At 37.3% G+C, this 19636-nt stretch overlaps 1 protein-coding gene across 6 annotated transcripts in view; it reads left to right on the plus strand.

Moving 5' to 3' along the window:
- Positions 1 to 402: 402 nt before the first annotated feature.
- Positions 403 to 19636, plus strand: part of OMA1 (OMA1 zinc metallopeptidase) — a 77625-nt gene continuing 58391 nt past the window's right edge. For 5 of the 6 annotated variants that reach the window (XR_004274660.1, XR_004274662.1, XR_004274661.1 and 2 more), the window contains exons 1-6: positions 403 to 511; positions 8523 to 9039; positions 11333 to 11561; positions 14584 to 14757; positions 14855 to 14962; positions 17846 to 17974. Coding sequence is in view for 3 of the 6 variants with exons in the window: in XM_032296852.1 (XP_032152743.1) it covers positions 8540 to 9039; positions 11333 to 11561; positions 14584 to 14757; positions 14855 to 14962; positions 17846 to 17974 (1140 nt within the window). In the remaining 3 variants the exon portion in view is untranslated. The remainder of the gene's footprint in view (positions 512 to 8522; positions 9040 to 11332; positions 11562 to 14583; positions 14758 to 14854; positions 14963 to 17845; positions 17975 to 19636) is intronic. The other variant, XM_032296853.1, reaches the window with a different exon arrangement.

A 19636-nucleotide genomic window follows, 5' to 3' on the forward strand; every position in this document is an offset into this window, starting at 1 on the left:
GATTATACTTAATCTTTTTAAAAATGAGTCCCTCCAAAAATCATATGAAAGCACCGTTCCCACATTCCAAAGTATTTCTATGAACGCAGAGTTAGAACCAGGAAGCCTTCGTCTTTTGGCAGCCTTTGGAGTCTCTCCCCTTTTGGCCAGTACTGCCGTAGAGTCTACAACGGACACAGCTTTGCATGGATCATTCTTTAGAGGACCCAACTCACCACGGACAGGGGTAAGTGGTTCCCATGCAGGCAGCCCAGCCGAGGGCCACGTTCTCTCCTTCAGCCACACGAGGGCGCTAGAACGCCACAGTCCGCGCGGGGACCGGGGCCTCTGGGAGAAGACTCTGGGCGGCTGTATTGACTGCCGGGTGTAGGCGGAGCGAAGGGCGCCCAGACCGGTACGGAGGGCAGGAAGTGCGGGTGCGCGCCTGCGCATAGGTCGGGTCGGCGGTGTCCCCGCTTTCGCTTCTGCTAGAGTCAGTCCTCACGGTGACGCCTTTCCCCAGCTTTTCCGAGTAGGACCGTGTGGAGGGGAGGAGGCAAAGTGCGGGAGCGGGGAGGGGGGCGGAGCGTAGAGCGCCTGTGGGGGCGCCGCGGCGAGGAGTGGGGATGCGTGGGGAGGGGTACAGCAGGGGGCGTGGGTGGGCGGCGAGGCTGCGTGGAGGGGCGGGACGCGGGGCCCCGGGGCGGGAGAGGGAGGGGATCTGTCCTGGGAGAGCCCGGTTCTCCCCTCGCCCGGCCAGCGGCACGCCGGGGACCGTGTGTGTCTGGCGCCGTGGCAGTACTTTCAGGGGCCGCCTACCCTCGCCCTCAGCCCGCCCTCCTCAGCGGCTCCGCTCTCAGAGCGGCGTTTCTCATCCGCGAGGATTCCGGCGCCGCACCCGGCACCCCAGCCAGAGGGGACCGCCTCCCCCCGGCTGGGGCCTCCGTCTCTTCCCCGCCCCGCCCCCGACTCTCCAGGAGAAATTGAACACGTTTCCTGCCTCAACTCGGCTGTGCAAACCGGAACATTCCCCGTCTAAGCAGTTCCGGGGAGTTTTAACAATTTCCTCGTCAACTCGTTTACAGAACCCACTGTATAGTCTTTAAATGTTGCCTGTGTGTGGAGCAACAGTTTTATTGTGCCCTGCAATCCTCAGCAAGAAATTGTAGTCCAGGGAGATGAAAATCCCTTATTTGGCATTCAGGCGTTGATCAAGGTCATGCCACCTTCGTTAAAAGGATTTAGGTTCATCTCTGTCATTCTCAGCCAGGGTGAAGGGGTGTAGTCTGACATTTGGAAGCTTAAGAACCAAGTCTGCTGCCGTCCAATTCTTTTTTAAAGGCTTCCATCATGTGTGTACTTTGCTTGAATGATTATTTTAAAGTACATGTCCTATTTTTGCCAATCTGACAGCTGTTTCCATAGAAACTGGAGAAGAAATAGTCATTTTCAGCAAGAGTTGTTAAAACTGTCTTCCAGGCTTCAGCTGTGAGTGCCAGTGAGTGCTGCACTTGCTCATTCTGAGATGGTACTTAAAGAATTAAAGATCTGAAATGTTCTTAGAGGCTAACAATCCAAATTGTTTAATTTTCTCACATCATTAATTTTGTAATCCTAGAAGTCTGCCAGCTATGTTTGTTGACCTGCCACAGCTCTTTGAAGAGAACGTGTCAGCCCTGATTTTTTTTTTCTTGTGTGCTCTGTCGTCTAGTGATTGGTTTCGTGAAAATGCATGAAAAGATTTCTTCCTTCTTTCTTTACCCTTTTTTAAGGATAAACGGGATTACAAACTATCAGGCACTGTTTCTAGTCAAAATGACACTTAGTTGTCAGTGATAGAAATGATAATGATTTTAATTATATACGGGTGGTGTTGAGGCTTTTGTTTATGCCTTCTGTGTCAGTGGGATTCTTTGTAAAAATTTTCACTCAAGTCATGAGAAATGAGAAGGAGTTTGCTTGTCATGAGCAGAGCTAAGGAGTGTAAATAGATGTGCATAGCCATAGGGATGAGACCTTCCTTTTTCTGAGGACTGTAAGGAAATCAGGGGGTTTGGAATTTAGGAATGGGTGAAGGAGGCTTGGGGAAGGTGCTTCGAGGAGTATTAGGAGGGCCTGGTTTACCCTATGAAGGAGTTTATGTAAGCCATGGAAAACCAATGGAAGTGCAGGCGTGGTGGCTCCTGACTGTGATCCCAGCACTTCACAATGCAATGCTGTCATTTGATCCCAGGAGTTAAAAACCAGCCTGGGCAACATAGTGCCACACCGTGTCTACAGAAAAAATTTTAAAAGATTAGCAGGACTGGCTGGTTGCGGTAGCTGAGGCCTGTAATGCCAGCACTTTTAGGAGGCCAAGGTGAGCAGGCCACTTAAGACCAGGAGTTCGAGACCAGCCTAGGCAACGTGGTGAAACCCTGTCTCAACTAAAAATACAAAAATTAGCCAGGCATGGTGGTGCACGCCTGTAATCACAGCTACTCAGGAGGCTGAGGCACAAGAATCACTTGAATCCAAGAGGCGAGGTTGCATTTGCAGTGAGCCGAGAAGGCACCACTGCACTCCAGCCTGAGTGATGACAGAGTGAGACCCTGTCTCGAAAAGGAAGAAAATAAAAGGAAATTACAGAAATAGTTGCACCCGGGTGCGGTGGGTCACACCTGGAATCCCAGCGCTTTGGGAGGCTGAGGTGGGCGGATCACCTGAGGTTGGGGGTTCAAGACCACCCTGACCAGCATGGAGAAAACCCCATCTTTACTAAAAATACAAAATTAGCTGGGTGTGGTGGCGCATGCCTGTTATCCCAGCTACTCGGGAAGCTGAGGCAGTAGAATCGCTTGAACCCGAAGGCAGAGGAGAATCGCTTGAACCCGGAGGCAGAGGTTGCTGTGAGCTGAGATAGCTCCATTGCACTCCAGTCTGGGCAACAAGAGCGAAATTCCATCTCAAAAAAAAAAAAAAAGAAAGAAAAAGTTGCCTGAGTGGAGGCTTAAAAAGTAATAATACATCCTGTGGAAGTTTGAACTGCACAGAAATATGTAAGGTGAAAATACTAATAATCCCTTTCAACCACCACCCTCCCATTCAAAACAGTTGTGAATAGTTGTATTTATTTTTGTATATACTAGCATATTTTATCATTACTATTTTTGCAAATTGTGGAGGGTTTTTAAAATCTATTTTATTCTCTGCAGTATCTCTAACATCCATAATGAGGCCTAGCATTTAGTGGGCACTCATTAAATATTTTTAGAATAAATGAATGGTAATACAGTTCAGATGTCAAAAACACAAAATCTGAATGTTTGGTCAAGGTTGTTAAAATTAAGTTTAAGTTCTTTGCCAGCATTTAAAAATTGATAAAAATCTGAAATTCTGGTTTTACTTGAAAGTTTTGAATCATTTGGTCACTGCAAGTTCAAATTCCATCATACCGTTTGTACCTCCTTTAGATGGGCATGAATCCACATTCACATCAGTATCGCTTTGCTGATACTCACCTATACTGGACCCTACAAACCTGTGCTGTGCAGTACAGTAGACACTAGCCACATATGGCCATTGAACTTTTATTCCTCAGATGCGCTAGTCATTTCAAATGCTCAGTAGCCGCATGTAGGGACTACCTTATTGGACAGTGCAGCTGTGAACATTTCCATCATTGCAGAAAGGTCTTCTTTAGACATTTGAGTTTGCTACCTCTGCTATACGGAAGTTTTCAGGTAGCATTTATTATTATTTTTAAATTTGCATATCCCTTTGCCATAGATTGCTCTCTTTTAAATCTTCTAAAGATTTATAGACCACTATGTCATGTTTTAAAATTTTTTTATTTTAATTTTTAAATTTTTTTTTTTGAGATGGAGTCTTGCTGTGCTGCCCAGGCTGGAGTGCAGTGGCACGAACTCAGCTCACTGCATCCTCCACCTCCCGGGTTCAATTGATTCTCCTGCCTCAGCGTCCAGAGTAGCTGGAATTACAGGCAAGTGTCACTGTGCCTGGCTAATTTTGTGTGTGTGTGTGTGTGTATTTTTAGTAGAGGCGGGATTTCACCATGTGGCCACACTGGCCTCGAACCCCTGACCTCGTGATCCGCCTGCTTCGGCCTCCTAAAGTGCTGGGATTACAGGCATGAGCCACCATGCCCCGCCCCACATCATCTTTTAAATGGTTAGTTGGTATTTATCAGGGTAAGACTGTATGTAAATTTTGGGGGTAGGATTCTTAATGTAAATTGTGGGGGTAGGTTTGCGTTTTAGAAAGAGTGCTTTAGGTCTAGTTTGGGGTCAAACTGGAATAAGAGGGGTTGGTGGTGAAATAGACAGGGAGATAAGGTGTGTAGTGCAACAACATAAGACCACAAGCCCAGGAAGGGCTAGAATGAGATAAGGAGGTGGAATTGACATGACTGATTTAATGTGGGCCGAGATATTTTGGATGCTAAAGTTGCCGTAGAGATAATCCAGTATTTCTGGAACTGATTAAATGTTGAAAATTTGTAAATTTGGCTTTGCAGATTGTAGAAGGATCCCTCAGCTAGTTCTAGTAAACGACGTGTATAATATTAAAAAGCTATCGATTTACGAAAACAAATGTGTAGCTGTTTTATACCATGTGAATGTCTTAGAGATCATTTGCAGAATATAGAAACTCACTGAAGAAAGAGCATTAGTTTTGGGATAAAGTAAAAGCTCAAGAAGCTCAAATAAATTTAGGAAATACATTGATTTCATGGGAGTCAGGGAGGTTTTATTCTCTAATGCTCTCTTTGGCTTTGTAGTCTCTCACTTACCTTCTGTCTACACATACATACCATTGTCTTTTCTGTGGATCCACTTTTTTTTTTTTTTTTTAAGCTTTTCGTTTGTAGTTCTTGCTTACATATTGCTTTGTTTGGGCATAGCACCTGCTGTAGACCCAGCTTGCACATGCCCTTATGTTCCTGTGCAGAATACTGTTTTACGTAAAATCTTTTTAGTGTCAAATCCCAACTCCTAACTCTGTAGCTTCTGGTAGGGGTTGTTGGGGATGAATGTGGTCATCTAGGCCCATCCCCTAAACTGAGGCTGTAAGATGCACATTTGAAAAAGGAGTTGTGCTTGGTCAAGTGTCTGAAGCTTATCTACTACAGTAAATCATCAGATTTGAGGGAAAGGAAAGGCTTGTGTTTTTTTTGCCGTTTGACTTCTAGAAGACTTTACATTTAAACGTTAATACACTTTCCCATTTAAAATGGTTCTTTCAATTTGTTTTTTGTCTTTCTGCATCTGCCAATAAATGGCATGAAAAATAATTGCTGCCTTCCTGAACTCTTCAGCTACTCATGGATATCTCTTTAAAAATGCATACAGTATGTAGTATTTAGTAACTGAATTTTATTATCCCCTAATAGTTTTACTTAGGTTCAGTTTTATAATCTCAACTAGATTATAACATCCATGAGGCCAGGACTATATTCTGTGCTGCGTAACTCTCATGCTATCTAGCCAATGAAAACCTTACTAGCTACTCCAGTATGCATTTTGAAATGATTTCTGGGCATAAAATTATTTTACCACTTTTCATGTTGGTTCAGAAAAGTAAAAACAAAGTAGCTTGTTTATAATGTCAAACTAATATATATCACCTTAGACTTTACTAATTTAAAATTGGTAGTATTTCAGAAAGGGTTAATTCAAAGTTAATGTTTAACTTAGCATGCCCTTTATTCACATTATACATTAACAATGCAAGGGCTGAATGTATAAATTACATAAAAAATAAATTTGAGTAATTTAAAAATAGCTTGATGTATAGGTAGTACTATTTATTAAAACTGGTAGTCCTGAAGCATCTTTCTAGATAATATTGTATTAGTTTAGGTTGAGTTTTACATATTTTTTCCATAACTTTTATATGAAGATTTTGAAACATGCAGAAAAAATTGAGGAAAAATGTAAGGAACACGTATATAACTATCACTTAGGTACAGTGATTGCTGATATTCTATTTAGTGATTTTATGTCCCCATCCTCTGTGTGTGTGTGCACATTTGCTGTACAATTTGAAAGAGTTTTGTTTATCATAAATCCTTCACCACGTATCCCAGCAATAAATATTCACCAACATAATCACAATATTATTATCACCTAAGAAAATAAGTAATAATTACCTAAAACAACTTAAAAGTCAATTCATATTTAGATTCTCTCAATCTGTTATTTATTTATTTATTTATTTATTTATTTATTTATTTATTTATTTTGAGACAAGTTCCCATTCTGCGGCCCAGGCCAGAGTGTAGTGGCACAGTTTTGGCTCATTGCAGTCTCCACCTCCTGGGTTCAAGCGCTTCTCCTGCCTCAGCCTCCTGAGTAGCTGGGATTGCAGGCAAGCGCCAATCTTTGGAATCTGCTCCACTGCCCCTTTTTTCCTCCCACTCCTCAAGCAGTCACTGATCTCTCTGTCACTCTGGATTAGTTTGCCTATTTTGCAGTTTATATTACAGAGATGGAATCATAGGATATACCTTTTTGTGTTTTTCTTTCTTTTTTTTTTTTTGAGACAGAGCCTTGCTCCGCCATTGCCCAGGCTGGAGTGCAGTGGCACAATCTCGGGTCACTGCGACCTCCGCCTCCCAGGTTCAAGTGACTCTTCTGCCTCAGCCTCCTGAGTAGCTGGGATTAAAGGTGAGCACCACCACACCAGGCTAATTTTTGTATTTTTAGTGGGGACGGGGTTTCATCTTCTTGGTCAGGCTGGTCTCTAACTCCCGGCCTCATGTGATCCATCTGCCTCAGCCTCCCAAAGTGCTGGGATTACAGATGTGTGTCACTGTGACCAGCCTTTTTTGTGTTTTCCAACGAATTTATACAGTTCATCTAAGATGTCAAGTTTAAGATTTTATCGTTTATCGATTTTAAGAAATTGTGTGCCTTGCAGTTTTTTTTCTTTTGTGTAGGGTTTGTTAAACTTTGTGGGTTTGTGGTTTTCATCAAGTTTGGAAAATTTTTGGCCATTATTTCAAGTATTTTTTTTCTGTCAGCACTCCTCCCCCCCCCCCCCCCCCCCTTGGGGGCTTCAGTTAGATGAATATTGGGCCACTTGAAGTTATTACGTATCTCATTGAGGCTCTGTGCCTTTTTTTTTCATTGTATTTTCTCTCTGCATTTCATTTTAGATGGTTTCTATTGTTACGTCTTCAAGGTCACAAATCTTCATTTCTACAACATTAATCTGTTATTAGTTTCATCCAGTATGTTTTCCATCTTAGATCTTACAGTTTTCTTGTCTAAAAGTTTAGTGTAGGCGTTTTAAAGAAATATATTACATATCTCTGCATAACATGCTCATATTTTCCTTTAGCTTCTTAAACATGTGGAATATAGTTATAATAACTAACGTTCTTGTCTACTAATGCTGTTATTTGTTTATTTAGGAGTTAGTTTCCACTGATTGAAATTTCTTCTAATTATGGGTCACATATATTGCTTCTTGCATGCTTGGTGATTTTTACTTGTAAATTGTACCTTGTTAAGTGCTAAATAGTTTTGTGTCCTGATACTGGTTCATGAATTTGTTGTTGTTGTTGTTGTTTGTTTTTTTGTGAGATGCAGTTGCTGCTTGGAAGCATTTGACTTTTTGGGTGTTGCTTGTAATGTTTGTTCGGTGGGGCCAGAGCAGCTTTTGGCCTAGGACTAATCTTTCTCTAATGTTGAGGCAAAACCCTTCTGAGTACTCTACCCATGAGTGATAAGGTTTTCCACTTTGATGCGGGGGGATAGGCACTATATTGTGCCCTGTGTGAGCCCTGTATATCGTTCCCTCCAGTCTTTTCAGTTGGTCCTTTCCCAGCTCCAGGGGATTTTCTTACGCATATGCCCAGACAGGACTCAGCGGAATATGAGAAGGTAATTCTCTGCAGAGCTCTGGAGTTCTTTCTCAGTGCAGCTTGTCTTCTCTTGTCTTTTGTGCTGTGAGCTCTAGCAGCCTTGGTTTACTTGACCTCCCAGCTTTATCGTTTCGATTTAGGGAAACCACTGGGCTCCACCTATCTGCATTGTGACCTGGAAGCACTCTCCAGGCAATGAGCTAGGGCAATTGGTTGTCATAGTCTTTTGTTTCCCATCTCTCAGGAATCGCTGTTCTTTACCACCTAATGTCCAGGGCATTTTGTAAGTCAGATTTTACTTTTTGGTTTCATGCTTCCCCCCAGTTACTGCAAACTGGATAAAGTTTTACTGTTGTTTTTATCTAATCCATTTCTTATTGCTCGAATAATTTGCCATTAAAATAAAAATGGCCCTTTCCTAACTAAAAATTAAAAATGAAATGAAAAAAATTCAAGCCTCTAAAGTACACATTGCATAGTAAATGTAATGTTATGTATACTCTGGTTTATCTTGCTAGAAGGCGTTGCTGTAGGGGTGATGAGTTGAAACCCAAGGTAATTTAGCCAGAGATGTGTTAGAACAACTGACACACCTATTTAATAAGTGTTATATTCCCAGTTTGGTAAGTAAATATTTTCCGCAGATATTAACAGTTTATTTTTTGTGTTTCAGGTAATCAAGTAAAAAGTATGAGCTTCATCAGTGGATTGCAGTCTGCTGTTAGAAACCATGTTTTCTTCCGGTTTAATTCACGGGCTAACTGGAGAAAATGTAACACGTCAGCATCAACCTCACAGGGCTGTCACCAAGTACAAGTTAACCATATAGTAAATAAGTCTGAGGGACTGGGAGTAAATCAGTGTGATAGGTGGACTTTTCTGCCTGGAAACTTTCATTTTTATAGGACTTTTAACAACAAAAAAACAGGATACCTCTCAAGTACCAAAAGTAAGGAAATTTGGATGAATGCCAGCAAATATACTGTATGGAAGGACTCTTTTTCAAGACAGCTATTAATAAAAAAAGTTACAGCGGTTCCTAGTCTGTTAGTATTGCATCCTCGAAGCCCTTCTCCTATAAGAGCTGTTAGGAATTTCCACACCTCTCCACGGTTTCAAGCTGCTCCAGTTCCTCTCTTGTTGATGATTCTTAAACCAGTGCAGAAGTTACTTGCAATCATTGTAGGCAGGTAAAATGCTTTTTTTAGAAAAATAAACTTTTGTATTAACTTTTTGCATTAATATTTTGTGTTATATTAACTTTTAGAAACAACTTTTTTATTTATAAAACTGGACTTTTAAAGAAACCTCATTAGATCCCCTCTCTCTCCCCCTTTAGCTCAAAACAAAGTTTCTAAACAATAGATCCTACTCAGTTTTGTTATGTATGGTTTAATAATCTTGAAACAGGATTAGGACCTATTGTTGCATATTAATTTATGGTATAGAAATTTGATCTCTTTAAAAAGTTATTCTTACATATCGTATAGACATTTAGAAAATCTTATGATTGCAGAATCTTAAGATATATGGATCAGAAATGTTGGTTATAGCTCATATATAAGAAGAGTACTTACTTTTTTTTTTAAATTTGTGCAATTTGAGGCAGTAAATCATAAAACTGAGGAACTTTGCTTATATAAGGATGGGCTCATTCCTAGTTAACTCTTAAATCATTAATGCTTCTCTTTTTTTTCTGTTCCCAACACACCTTTGTTTTTTCTTGGTGGTCCTTTATAATAGTATTTTCACAGCTTGGTAGTACTTTAATCTTTTTTCTCTCATTTGTTTCATGGAGATTGAAGAAAGCTAATCACTATTTCCTTAGAAAGCTTTCTTGTGTTTGATGACTGTGAAGCTCCTTCTAGCCTTCTTAATTTCCGTATGAACCAAACCAGCTTGCTTTTGATCAAAAACCAATAACTTCTATTTGTAATTTATTGTGTTCTTCATGATTTGGTGTTGGCATCCGGAAGAGATACAGCTGTTTTGGCTCTTGGTTGAAGTAATACGCTCATCCCAGATTCTTGGGATGATTTCTGATATGTTCTCATTCTTTTAAATGATTTATTTTTTAACTTTTTGTTTTTGTTACTATTGTTAATCACCTAAAATTTTTCATTTAGAATGAAAAATGTCTTTCATACATTTTAAATAAATGATAATGTCACGTAAGGTTTTAAATAGGAAATAAGTACACTTGATAGTTTGTTGTATGTCCCTTTACATTGAAACACTTTGTGTAAAGAGGCATTGGGGTGTGTCACTTCACAAAATAGAGATAACTTTAAGAAGTTATTTTGTAAATTTCTGTCAAGAGAATGATGTATGAATGCTAAATTTTTGTTGTTATTTTATAGATCAACACAAGGAAATATTTAGCCTCAGTATTGAAAACATTGCTTGTTGTCAAAATGTATCTGAACACTGCTAAGCAGTAGAGAGTATTACTGCTTGATAGAAATTGGACCTTCTCAGATGTAATCTATAAAATCTCCTACTTTCTTATATAATGAGTACTTATGATCTTATTATTATCTTTCCTTTTTCATGTTCTAAAGAGGATAGTGGAGTTTCTGCTACTGAGCACTATTTATTTCCAAAATCAGTGCTGAGGTAGTTTCCCTTGTACCTTGAAGCACTGGCAGATTGTGTTGGAGGTCTGAGGAGAAGTGGGAAAAAATAGAATAGTGGTTTCAGGTATAGATTTATTGTACTGTAACCTCTTACATATTTATTTAGACAGTTATCCCTATTAAGTGGTTAAGTGGTCAGACTCTGGAATGTCATTGCCTTCATTGCTCGGTTTTCCTTCTATTACCTCTGTGGTCATGGACAAGTTACTTAACAGTTTTCTCTTCTGACACAGGGTTATTATGAAGATTAAATAACATATATATATATACATGCAAACATATCTAATACATGCAAAATACTCTACATATATACATATATAGAGCATATATATGTATATATACACACGTGTGTATAGATATATGTATGTACACAGACGTGTATATATACATATATATATATACACACACACACATACACACACACATATATATCTATATATAATATAGATGTAAGGAACCAGCTCACATATATATGTGTATATATAGACACATACATACACATATATATGTATAGATACATACATATGTATTTTGCATGTATTAAATACTAATAAATGTTAACCAGTGGTAGTTATAGTAAACTAGCATCTCATTTAGTGTTTATCCTTAAAATAGCTGAAGAAGAAAATTTCGATGAGCCTTAGAATATTTAATTGTAAATTTACATAGTTAATTATTTTTCATCATTTAGCTAAGAACCTTGTTAATTGGAAAAGCCATGTGTTCAGCAAAATATATCACACAAATTCAAGTGTTTGAGGACATAAAATTCTAGTGTATGCATTTGAGCTTTAGTGATATGTGCTGGAACGATGATCAGAACTTTGAATTTTTCTTTTTGCTTTAGGGGCATAAGGAAATGGTGGCAGGCACTTCCCCCTAACAAGAAGGAACTATTTAAAGAAAGTATAAGGAAGAATAAATGGAAGCTAGTCCTTGGTTTGAGTAGTTTTGGATTGCTCTTTGTGGTGTTTTATTTTACTCACCTGGAAGTAAGTCCAATCACAGGAAGAAGCAAGCTGCTATTATTGGGGAAAGAGCAGTTCAGACTTTTATCAGAACTGGAATATGAAGCAGTAAGTAGTAAGAATTGTTTTTAATTAGACTGCTTAATATAACACTTAAAGTAGGAAAGTTTCTTAAATATGAAAGATACATTGCTTTTTAATTTTAGTATTTGATATGAAGTTAGCATTTTTTTTCCAAAAGGCCTCAGACCTTTCGCACCTGGTATTACTGCTGCCTACATTGCTTTTCCTAGCATTCACCCAGCTGACTCCTGTTTAACACATCTCACCTTAAATGTCACTTTCTCAGGAAGGCCTTCCTTGATTATCCAGACTGGGTTACGCAGGGGAACTGGATGAGGCCCTAGGAGGTATCCTTCATACCGTCTGAATTATGAACCAGCTCATTTGTAATTGTGCCCATTGCTTGACCATACTAGGGTTAGGTCTCCTAGGCTTTTTTTCTCTGCGTGCTATACTTTTCCTTCAAAGCACTCATGAGAGTAACAATTATTTGCATAATTATTTATTTGATAGTCTGTTTCCCATATTAGATTAAGCTTCATGGGGGCAGGGATCTTACCTGTTTTGTTTATGGTTGTATTTTAATACACAGTGTGTAAGTATAGTGCTTAGTATATATGTATTGAATAAATAGATTTATAGTCAGAATTTTTTTACTTTGAAAATCAAGTAATATAAGACCGTTTTTTCTAAGCATCAGTTTTAGCAATTTATTATATTTTTTGAATCCAAAATGAAGTTGGAATTTAGAAGACTTACCTCTTTGGAAAGTATAATAATTTAGATAGTTAAACATTTTGTACCCTAGTGAGTTTCTTAGGGACAGAGGTCATCATTTTCTCTCCAGTTTATAGCACATATACATGTTATATGACCTGTCACTCAATATTTGTTGAATTTGTGTCCAGTAGCCTCACTCGACAGCTTTGGCATGGTTAAGTCTTTTTTTAAACCAGGCTGGACTGCAGTGGCAGGATCTTGGCTCACTGCAACCTCTGCCTTCAGGTTCAAGTTATTCTCCTTCGTCAGCCTCCTGAGTAGCTGGGACTACAGACACACACCACCATACCTGGCTAATTATTTTGTATTTTAGTAGAGATGGGGTTTCACCATGTTGGCTAGGCTGGTCTCGAACTCCTGACCTCAGGTAGTCCACTTGTCTTGGCCTCCTAAAATGCTGAGATTACAGGTGTGAGCCACCACACCCAGCATGGTTAAGTCTTTTTATTCCAAATCAACTTCTGAGTTTATCAATGGAAAGCTACTATGAAAAAAGAAATAATGTTTTCTTAGTATAAAAATTTCTCTTAATCAAGGTAAGACCAATCTCATAGTAGACTATATACGGAGACTTGAGATGTTTCTTAGGATTTAGTCAGAGGCAAGTTTGAGGAAATTGTTCTGGAAAGATTGAGACAGGCCTAGTATTAGTGCATCTTTTACCACTCACATTCCTAATAAGACATTTAAAAAAATTCCGTATAGACATAGATACATTTGTCTTTTTTCTTATTTTAGCTACAATTATACTTGTGTCATAGGAAAATTTAAATACATGTTCTTATAGGGATATTATAAAGTGCTCTGATTACATATATTCTTGTTTTATTTACTTCAGGAGAGTTGATAATGGGGGTTTTTGTTTTAGGCAGTTCACATTGGTGGATTATGCTTTTTAAAAGTCTTTAAGATAAAGACTACTGGTAAGTTCATGTTCTATAATATAAAATAATATCTTTGTAATGCATCTCAAGGAGAAAAGTTACTAGCTTGTTGATTCTTTTTTTTTTTTTTGAAACAGAGTCTCACCTTGTCACCTAGGCTGGAGTGCAGTGGTGCTATCTCGGCTCGCTGCAGCCTCCGCCTCTCAATTGAAGCACCTATGCCTCAGTCTTCCAAGTAGCTGGGACTACAGGCATGCGCCACCATGCCTGGCTAATTTTTGTATTTTTAGCAGAGACAGGGTTTTATCATGTTGGCCGGGATGGTCTCAATCTGAACTCGTGATCCACCCGCCTCGGCCTCCCAAAGTGCTGGGATTACAGATATAAGCCACCGTGCCCATCCACTTCTTGATTCTTAAGTGAAAGAAAGTATACATTTTATGAAAGTTAAAGTAATATTTCAGAACATCTGTACTTATCTCAGTATGCTTGAAAGAGCTCTCATTAATATAACATCAGAAAAAGTATCTTCTATGGCGGCTAGTTTTAATCAGCATCATGTAGAGACAGTGATATGCTCATTAGTTCTGAGATTTCAGTAATTTCCTTTCAATTTGTGTGAATAAAACACCTTAAAATTAATGAAATATCTATTTTGGTAAAAGTTTAACTTTCTTTTTAAGTATAAAGTGTTTTTTGGTTCAATGCATTGTAAATGTAATTTTCTTGTGTGTTTTACTTAGGTGAAATCTTAAGTTCTCTATGCAGTTTTTTTTGTTTTTTTTTTTTTTGATATGGGGTCTTACCCTATCCCCCAGGTTAATGTTGGAGTGCAGTGGCGAGATCTCAGCTTACTGCAACTTCTGCCTCCCAGGCTCAAGCAATCCTCCCACTTCAGCCTCCCACACAGCTGGGAACACAGGTGCATGCCACTATGCCTGGCTAATGTTTTGTGTTTTTGGTAGAGATGGAGTTTCACCATGTTGCCCAGGCTGGTCTTAAACTCCTGAGCTCAGGTGACCCTCCCGCCTTGGCCTCCCTTAGTGCTGGGATTACAGGTGTGAGCCATCTTGCCTGGCCTAGGCAGTGTTTTCTAAAATGTTTAGGAAAGTAGAAATAATACTTAAGTATTCATTTGAAGGTTAATCAAAAGAGCGAAATTTTGATGTCAATGTATTCAATCATAAAAAATCTTAGTATTAGAATGTATTCCTTTGTGAGAACCCACATTGCCTTTGCATGAATAATTCAGATTTGAGAAATTTGAGTGCTTAATATATGCAGACTTTTATATAATTGATAGTTACAGTGTTCAACAATAAGTAGCCATATAACTTTCCGTGAAGCAGAGTAAACATTTTGTAGTGCTCTTTTGAAATAAGAAGTGATTTTTAATCTTTCAGTGGATGGAAGAATTTAAAAATCATATGCTGACTGAGAAAGATGCCCGATACCTGGCTGTTAAAGAAGTGCTTTGTCATCTAATTGAATCCAATAAAGATGTTCCAGGGATCTCTCAGATCAATTGGACTGTTCATGTGGTTGATTCCCCAGTTATTAATGCCTTTGTGCTTCCAGTAAGTAAATGTTCTCAAACTCATTGTAATTGTTAAATTTATTGTCCTTATTTTGTATTACCTTCTAATTGCTTATATTATTTTCTTTGTGGTGCAGAATGGACAAATGTTTGTTTTCACTGGATTTTTAAATAGTGTAACGGATATTCATCAACTTTCTTTCCTTCTGGGCCATGAAATAGCACATGCAGTACTTGGACATGCTGTAAGTACCTAAAATGAATGTTCAGGTTTGGAAAAACTGCTTTGAAGTTAACAAGTAAAGTCTTTTAAAGAATTGATTTTTTTTCATTTTTTTTTTAATGGTGGAATTTTAGTTTTGAGGAATTGCCTTAATCTGCTACTTCAAAAAATGTGTTTGACTAATTTTGAGAATTTTTATGGTCTTTAGTATTTGATACTGAATAATTAAATTTCTCTTAAATACTATTTTTATCACTGCTCTCTTTTGCTAAAAAGTAATTATTCTCAACCCCTAATTATTTCAAATTAAATTTTAAACTTTCTATAATTATTAATATACTTGTAATCTAGTCAGAAAATTAATTGTGGGGAAGTGATATTACTATTTAAATGGGTAAATCATCTTTTTTTATTCATTCTCAGAGGATAGCTTGGAGCATCGTTGAAAATGTCTAGAATGATGTGTCATGTATAATTAATGCAGAGTAATAATGATACCTTGCTGTTTTGCAGTTTACTCAGCTTTTTAGCATATGTAGCTTCTCATTCATAATTTTAATACCTAATGAGGTATGTATTTATTATTACTGTTTTATATAAGCGAAAACCAATGTTTAGAAAGATTCAGTAACATGACTAACCTGACAAAGTAACTGAATTGGGACTTTAACCTGGGTCTTCTGTATGTTAGTCCAGGGTTTCTTCCTTTCACCACAGCTCCCTGGTTTTTAGCAGCACTTTTCTTATAGATCATAGAATTCGAATTGGTGTATGCTCCTGTGAATAGATGTCTGTTCATCTTGATATGAGTTAAAGAAAATAACACATCTGTTTCACACATTTTTAAATTGTTACTCATTTAAAAATGTGAATGGCTCTTTTGTCTACGTTAGAGAGAAGTATTATTTTAATTGTAAACACAAAGGTAAAAAGTGAAATGACTGAAATGCTAAATCAGAAATACAAGTAACGTTAACAACTTCAAATGGAAATGATAATGATTCTAATCCTTCTAAAAGTCATCTCAAATTCTACCTATTCCTTAAAGTAGTAATAAGATGAGGTGTTTTTCTGAAGCATCAAGAGTAATTACCTCCTTTTTTTCTTGCAAAACATTTTTTCTTGACTATGTGTAGTAGCTTACACCTGTAATCCCAGCACTTTTGGAGGCTGAGGCAGGAGGATTGCTTGAGCCCAGGAGTTTGAGACTGGCCTGGGCAACATAGACTCTGTCTGTATAAAAAAAATTTAAAAATTAGTTGAGCGTGGTGGCTCATGCCTGTAGTTCCAGTTGCTCTGGAGCCTGAGGCAGGAGGATTGCTTGAGCCTGGGAGAGCAAGGCTACAGTGAGCCATGATTGTACCACTGCACTCCAGTCTGGGTGACAGAGTGAGACACTGTCTCAAAGAAAAAAAAAAATCTTTTTTTCTTAAACAAATACACACTAAGCAGTAGAAATAGTGTTATTATATGCATTCTAATATCTTTCAAGTAATGGCTTCATAACTGCAAAATCAATCAGTTTTGTCCATTTTAGCATTGGAAAGGTGTTACCATTCAGTCCATTTGATTTTCAGGCATCTAGTTCAGTGCCTCCTATTCAGTGTATCGTCAGCTCTATCAGTGCGGAAACAATAGATGAGATGTAAAAAGCAAACAGCAGCCTTAAAATGGAAAATAGTTAATATGTTTTTGCAGAGATCTGAAATATTGTCAGCACTAGATTTTGTCTTTTGGGAGTCTCAATTTTTATTTTATCTAGGCTTTTAGGTTTTCTTCATTCTACAAATACAGGTTTTTTTGTGTGTATTTCTAGTTTTCTAAGACTGTATAATAGCAATTATATTCTTTATTAACAAGAGCTTTCTCTTCTATAACGACTTCCTTATTTTGAGTTTCACTTTCTCATGTTAAAATAATTTCATAATTGTTTTTCAAAACACACAGTTGTGTTTTGAGGCAAAGTAATGTGACACATATAATGAGGTAAAGTATGTTTTGTGAGGGCACAATATTTGTTAAGGGACAATATTCTAAGTCATTGTTTTTAGTTTTCAGGCATTTTTCATACATTCAAATAAGGATTGCTATTTTATCAGTTTCAGCTGATAATCGTTAACATTTACAACATTAACATTTACTCATCAACTTTAATGGCAAATCATGAACAATCCAGTTCATTAAACTTATATTTAGATATTACTACTCAAAACAACTATTTTACGAAAAATCTTTTTTGGTAACTGATATAAGTACATACAAAAATTCATAGAACCCGATTCTCTCAAGAGAAATACTAGACTTAAAAATTACAAACTTGTATAAATGAATAATGTTTCATATATTAGGCCTTGAAGATCAGAATACCTTTATTTAAAATAAACTTCCAGTCTTTTTCTGAGTTTTTTCTTGTTGTGTTTCTTATGTTAGGTAGTGTTTAATCTTTATCCAAAAACATTAGTAAAATAAAACATGTATTTGATTTTTTTAAATGATGCAACTAAATTAAAAACTAAAACTTACTGGGTTTGATTTCTGGTTCTTTAGTAATAGCTGTGTGAATTTGGGCAACTCTTTTAACCTCTGTCTCAGTTTCATTATTATAAATATAGGGATAATTGTACCTATTTCACAAGGTTATTATGCTTGTTAATATAAGAAACTTCAGGGTAATATCTCACTAATAGTAAGTGGCTCAGTAGATACTAGTTAAATGAATGAATAGGTATGTAAGTAAACAAAGGAAGTGAAAAACAGACCAGGAAAGAATAAGCAAAAGAAGAAAAAGAGAACTCTCAATCTTAGGTGGAGGTCAGGTAATTGTAACACATAATGAACTAGAAAATGTAAGCATATACTATCTTGATGTATGAAATGTAAATTTTATTATTTCCATTATTCTCAGGCAGAAAAGGCTGGCATGGTTCATTTATTGGATTTCCTAGGTATGATTTTCCTCACAATGATTTGGGCCATTTGTCCTCGGGATAGTTTGGCCCTTTTGGGCCAGTGGATACAGTCTAAATTGCAAGAGGTAAGCCTGAGACAACTTGAGTTTATCATAGTCTGTGGTGAGGATATTTTAATACTACTGTAAAGCAGCAAATCACATTTTACTTTGAAATATACGGGTACTAATTTTTGGTGTCTTATGTTTTCTCATTTTTGGGGGATATTCTTATGTATAAATATTTAAATTAAGGAAGCTGCATCTCTCAAATGATGGGCATGGATGAGTTAGAAGGGCTTGGAAACTTGTGGCTAATATAATTTTAAAAAATATATTTATTGGTTTTGCAGAGAGAAAACCCAGTCACTGACCCTTCCTTTCGTAGTAACTGAATGACTCCCCCTACCCCAAAATTCAGCCATCCCTTGGTATACAGTACTTCTCGTGGATACTAAAATCTGAGTATGCTCAAGTCCTTGATAAAAAATGGCATGGCATGTGCATGTAACTGTGCACATCCTCTCATATACTTTATCTCTAGATTACTTGTAATTCAATGTAAATGTTATGTAAATAGTTATTTTACTATATATATTTTTGTTTGTTTTTATTGTTTTTGTAAATATTTTCTATCCAAATTGGTTGAATCCACCAGATGCATAATCCACAGATACAGAGAACCAACTATATTTGCATTTTGATGGGGCACTGTTAAAACCTTTGAACTTTAATGGGCACAGAATTGGCTAAAGCTGCTTTACCACCCTTCCTTCCTTCTTACTCTGTTAAACTATCATTGCTTTGTAAATATTGAAAGGAAAGTCTTACTACGTGTTTGTTAACTTTTGTTTTTAGTGCTTATGTATAATAATCATCTCAAAAATTTATTAAGTGCCTCATTTTGTTCAAAACACTGTACTACTGAAAATAGATTTGCCATCTTTATAACTACTTTGTTAACCATGATTATTTTATTTTACGTCTTTCTTTGAATATTTCCTCTTGTCCCCGGAGGTTTGATTGTTTATGAACAGTCTGCTATTTGTTTATTTAATGATTTGTGGAGCACCCATCAGAGTGCCATCTGGGTGCTGTTTAAATCTAATGTGCAAAATTCAGGGAGACAAACTGTTTTTGAGGTTGGATAACTTAGTCTGTTACTCACTATTGCCATATCATTTGGTTCATTTATATTGAAGTAAGGGTTCTTAAAGAGAAAACAAAAGAATGGCTATTGCATAGGTTATAGGACCTCATATTTTGAATTCTGTTTCTGTCACTGACCTGCCGGGAAATTAAAAGAATTAATGTAGTTATGTTCCACATCTATCTATAGATTGCTTTTTCTGTAATGGAATCAGCAGAGTTGATCATAAGAAAGATAACGTAGCTATTTCTTTCTTGAAATACTTGATAAATTTACCACTTCATTGTAATTCTTCAGTGAAAATAAAGTAGGAATGATTCTATTTGAATTTTTTTTCCCTAAATCAAGTCCCCTCAATAATTTTGGTGACAAGTAGAGGTTTTTCTCTAGAAAGTTGCTCACTGTGATTGGAGAGCTAAGAGGAATGTTGATAGTGAAGTCATTCGGGAGTGGGAGTTGCTGACACTCATTTGTCGTGAGGACTGAGTGATACATTTAAAGCAGGATTTCTCAATGTCAGCACCACTGACACTTTGGACTGGATAATTCTTTGTTGCAGGGGAGTTGTCCTGTGCACTGTAGGATGTTTAGTAGCATTT

Source organism: Sapajus apella, unplaced genomic scaffold (assembly GCF_009761245.1).
Source record: "Sapajus apella isolate SASKATOON/1434 unplaced genomic scaffold, GSC_monkey_1.0 scaffold36, whole genome shotgun sequence".
NCBI classification, from domain to species: Eukaryota; Metazoa; Chordata; class Mammalia; order Primates; family Cebidae; genus Sapajus; species Sapajus apella.